At 36.6% G+C, this 4,990-nt stretch overlaps 1 protein-coding gene across 1 annotated transcript; it reads left to right on the top strand.

Annotated features, from left to right (window-relative positions):
- The first annotated feature begins 1,380 nt into the window (after positions 1 to 1,380).
- Positions 1,381 to 4,048, top strand: LOC132190093 (L-gulonolactone oxidase 3). Its single transcript, XM_059604976.1, is given in 4 exon segments — positions 1,381 to 2,151; positions 2,351 to 2,606; positions 3,109 to 3,368; positions 3,370 to 4,048. Coding segments are annotated over 4 exon segments (1,746 nt in total). The 5' UTR covers positions 1,381 to 1,476; the 3' UTR covers positions 3,925 to 4,048.
- Positions 4,049 to 4,990: the final 942 nt, after the last annotated feature.

Genomic DNA, 4,990 nt, shown 5'->3' with positions numbered 1-4,990 from the left:
GGACTGTCTTTGTAATTTATTTTCTCTCCATATATGTGTTTTCATTTCTTCTGTTATGTTCCATTATGTTTTCATCAATTACTCCATTTTCTGAGAAGCTGGTACATGTTTTGTTCCTTGTGTTTTCAGATGATACACGAATATAAGTCATGTGTGTGTGTGTGACAATGTGTGTTTTCATCGATTACTCCCCACTCCCTAGAAAGCCTTTCTCTATCTTTGCTCTACATCATGTTTTGTGTCAAAAGTCTGACCAGCTTCTATGCTGCTAAGCCTGCTATGCACATTGTCATGATAGTCATAGTCTCATTAATGGTCGTTCGATCTGCTCAAGCTTATGGAAAATGTAGTTTAAGGCCGGTAAGGACCATCTCGTACTAACAAAGTAACATTTGTTGTTTTGGGCTTGTAATCACTTGTTAATTTGATTTGTATGACATTTTAGTGCAAGTTTTACTTTAATATACAATTTGAACATTGTTATTTCTGTTTTAGCTCTATGATTTGGCTCCAATTATATTCATTTTACCTAGATTTGTTTTTACTGATTTGGTTTTAGAATAATCCCTAAAGAGACCATGTTAATTGCCAAGTGTCTTAATTGTTAATTGATCTGTCTAAATAAATCTTAAGTGATAAAACCCCATTGACATGTTCATCATGGTTAAAGAACTTTGATTAAACATGTAAAGGAGTAAAAACATCTAACACATTTTTTTGGCCGGATGGAGTGTGGCAATTTGCAAGTGGCAACCCAGATTGTTTTATGTTCACACTTTAAAATGTTGTAACTTGAGTTCCATTTTGCTCATTTATGTAAAATTGATCTCTTGGTTAATTTGTTTTTCTTTCATTTGTGTTGCTTTTTATTTTTGATTTTCTTATCTGTAATTCAAGGGTTTTTTTTTTTTTTCCTTTTTCTTTTTCTTTTTTACTTGTAAATGCCCCAGATTACTTATTTGATAATTTTAGAATCAAGTTTATGTATTTTTCAAATTTTTTGATAACATTTTAAAATTACAAAAATCACACTAAACGAGCCCTAGTTTGGCCGAGCTTCCCAATTAAAGCTCGCAAGGCTTCTTAAGCGAGCTTGGATCAAACAATCTGAAAAATATTGACTATAGCTCGAGCTCGAGTCAAGTGGAGCTCACTCACAAAATAAAATCAGAAAATATATTTTCTCCTTATTTATTTATTTTTAAAAGTAGGACTCAACCATAAGCACTCGCTCACAGTATAAAATCAGAGAGAAAAAAGAAAAAAGACAGAAAAAGGAATCCATCTTGTTGGGACAACTCATTCACGCAAAAGCTAGCTATAGTTATATAACTTAGCGTACAAACTACAAAGCAACGACTTGTACTCTCCATCATTCTAATTATTTCATTTGTCTTGAAAGCATTGTCTCCTCTATGCTTCCCTTCCCTACCTAACCTACCAAAAACCCTCCATTATTATTACACCATTACAGAAATGAAGCAGATGAGGGAGATGTTCACGTACAGTAGCCCTCTATGGCTCCTCCTGATAACCACCATCTGTGCCATGCCACCGCCGCCCCCGCTTCAATGCAACCAGATTGGGTGCACCCTCTACAACTCCTATGGCGCGTGGGGTGACCGGAAGGACTGCCACGTCCCAAACGTCACCTACCCTGCAACCCAAGAAGAGCTGCGCCTGGCAGTCGCCTACGCCAATCGGAATAAGCTCAAGCTCAGAGTTATCAGCAAATTTTCACACACCATACCCAAATTGGCCTGTCCCACATCGGTTTCCGACGACTCCTTCCTAATAAGCAGCGCGAAATATGATTCCCGCATCGACGTGGACACGGAGGATCTGGCCGTGACGGCCGATGCTGGGGTGGGATTGCGTGAGCTGATTGATAAAGTAGAAGAAGCCGGGTTGAGTTTGGTGGCTGCGCCGTATTGGGAGGGCGTGAGTGTTGGAGGGCTTATTAGCACTGGGGCGCATGGGAGCTCCTGGTGGGGAAACGGAGGGGCTGTTCACGATCATCTTATTGATCTCACTCTTGTTGTTCCGGCTCCGGCATCGGAAGGATACGCCAAAATAATCACATTAAAAGCAAAGGACCCACTCTTCAATGCTGCTAAACTCTCATTGGGATTGTTAGGTGTCATTTCAAAGGTAAGTAACTTCTTTATCTACTCTCATCAATTTTTTAAATTTAAAAGTATAATTGAAAAAGTGATAAAAATGAAGTGAAATTTTCCTTAATTATATATGATTTATGCATTTTATATTTTCATTTAGGTCCGACTGGTTAAATATATATTAGTAGTACATGCATTTCTGATTTGAGAAGAGAGAATGAATGAATGAACAGGTAAAGTTGTCAGTAGAAAGAGAATTCAAAAGAAGCGTAACGTATAATTTCACGAGCGATGAAGAATTTGAAGAAGAATTGATGGAGCACGCAAGGAAACACGAATTCGGAGATATAACGTGGTATCCATCAAAGCATAAAGCTGTGTACAGATATGATGACAGAGTTCCCATCAACGTCTCTGGAAATGGGGTTTACGACTTTATCGGCTTCCAGTCCACTTCCATCCTCGTCTCCAAATCAATCAGAGCAGCAGGTAATATATTTAATTCTCACAATAATATAATATTGTATAACATGAACTAGCAGTAACTTTCTTTAATTAGATTTTATTTTAATTAAATATATTAAAATAAATATTTTTTTACAATTTTAAAAAAATTATAAATTTTCAAATTACACCTATGTTATATCAAAATGCTAGCAATAAAATTGTTGAATATTAACGAGGCAGCCATAAAGCTTTTTTGTTACTTTTGTAGAAATGCTTCCTTTCTTTCTTTTTTCTTTTTTTTTTTTTTTTTAAGAAAACCAAAACACAGAGCTTTTTTTACAACATATTTAGAGAATAAAAACCTTGTAACATGTCAAATTTTAATACGTAGTATTTTTTGAAAATTTTAATGTAAAAAAAGGCCTAAATTTTATAATTTGATAATTTACAATTTTTTAAACATTTTTAATAGGTAGTAGTATTTTTTTTTTTTTTGAGTACTTCAATATTGTACGTAATGCGCATATTGATGTGCAAAATGCAGAGAAGATAATGGAGAGTACACGGAATGTGAAAGGAAAATGCATAGTGGCAGCTACTAGCGTGGGGTCCAAGCAATTAGTCGCCAACGGATTGAAGAATGGCCTAATATTCACAGGCTATCCAGTAGTGGGACCTCAGGCCAAAATCCAAACCTCAGGCTCGTGTCTCTACTCACCAACCGTGGATGTCACAGCCGCGTGCCCTTGGGATCCAAGAATCGACGGCCTCTTCTTCTACGAGACCACCGCAATCTTCCCGGCTCCCAAAGTTCGCCGACTTCATCCGCGACGTGAGAAAACTGAGAGACCAAAACCCGGACAATTTCTGTGGCGTGGATATCTACAACGGCTTTCTTATACGCTTCATCAAGGCCTCCGGGGCCTATCTTGGGCAATCGGAGGACTCTGTGGTGGTTGATTTCAACTACTACCGAGCCAGCGAGGCTTTAACGCCGCGGCTGAACCAAGACTTGTGGGAGGAAGTGGAGCAGATGGCGTTCTTCAAGCATGGGGCGAAGCCGCATTGGGCGAAGAACAGGAAAGTGGCGTTCTTGGGGGTGCAGCGCAAGTATCCGAGGTTTAGCAACTTTGTTGCAGCCAAAAAACAGTTGGACCCTGAAAACATGTTCTCAAGTGAATGGACGGACGAGATTGTGTTTGGGAAGGAAGCAGCCAAGGATGAGGGGTGTGCTTTAGAGGGACTGTGTATATGTTCCCAAGACCGGCATTGCAGCCCGGAGAAAGGATATTTCTGCCAACAAGGCTTTGTTTATAAGGAAGCTAGAGTTTGTAGGTATTCACAGATTACTACTGCTTAATTGATATATCAGTAGCAATCCAAGGACTTCGGAAAAAGAAACTTGCTCAGTATTATTGTAGATTTTCGGAGCTTTCTAGTTATTTAAATAAACTCAATAATATTCTTTACCATTTTAAACTAAATACGAGAAGAAACAAATTATTTAAATATTGTTCAAATAAATGCTACAGGAAACAAAGAGCATTTTTACATTAAAATAATGTTACCCTTGGTTACTGTAGAGAGTTTATTTAAGGTGACATTTAACAAATGAAATGAGATCTAAACAATAAATGTTGTTGGATTGACTCATGCATGCACCACGTGCGTGCGTGATGACAAATTAATAATAATTAGATGAGAAGATATATATATATATATATATATATATATATATATATATATTGTGTATTAACATGAAGTTAAACTTATTCATTAGAGAAAATTAAAACAATAAAAAAAAAGAAAAATACTACAAATATCAATGAATAAGCTCCACATCATACAAATACCTATAAGCTCTACATCATGCTATTACTTATATATCTATATATATATATATATATATATGAGTAATGATAGGAACCATCTTTTTATTCTCTTTTTATCCTCCGAAAGCTGATATAGCTTTTAAAATCACCATTGAATCAAAATTTAAGAATGATTCATCTAAAATTTAATGGTGATTTTAAAAGTCACATTAATTTTAAGGGGATAAAAAAAGAATAATAAGATGATCCCTAACATATTATATATATATATATAGAGAGAGAGAGAGAGAGAGGGCGCCCATATATTCCATTCAACCACCAGATGACAAATTAACACCATATATATATATATATACACACACACACACACAGAGGGCGGCCATATATTCCATTCAACAACCAGATGACAAATTAACACCAACCGCACGCTAAGCACATTAAAATGTAATAAATATCACAACCAACACTTTCTTCCTACCTACCTACCTACCTACGATTCTCTCCATTCATTCATAAATATATATCTTTTCATCCACACCCTCCTCCATCTGTGCACCATGCATGCAGGCGTGGAACCCTCATATATGGTGCCTG

Source organism: Corylus avellana, chromosome ca8 (genome assembly GCF_901000735.1).
Source record: "Corylus avellana chromosome ca8, CavTom2PMs-1.0".
Classification (NCBI taxonomy): Eukaryota; Viridiplantae; Streptophyta; class Magnoliopsida; order Fagales; family Betulaceae; genus Corylus; species Corylus avellana.
This window is presented reverse-complemented; position numbering and strand designations above follow the sequence as displayed.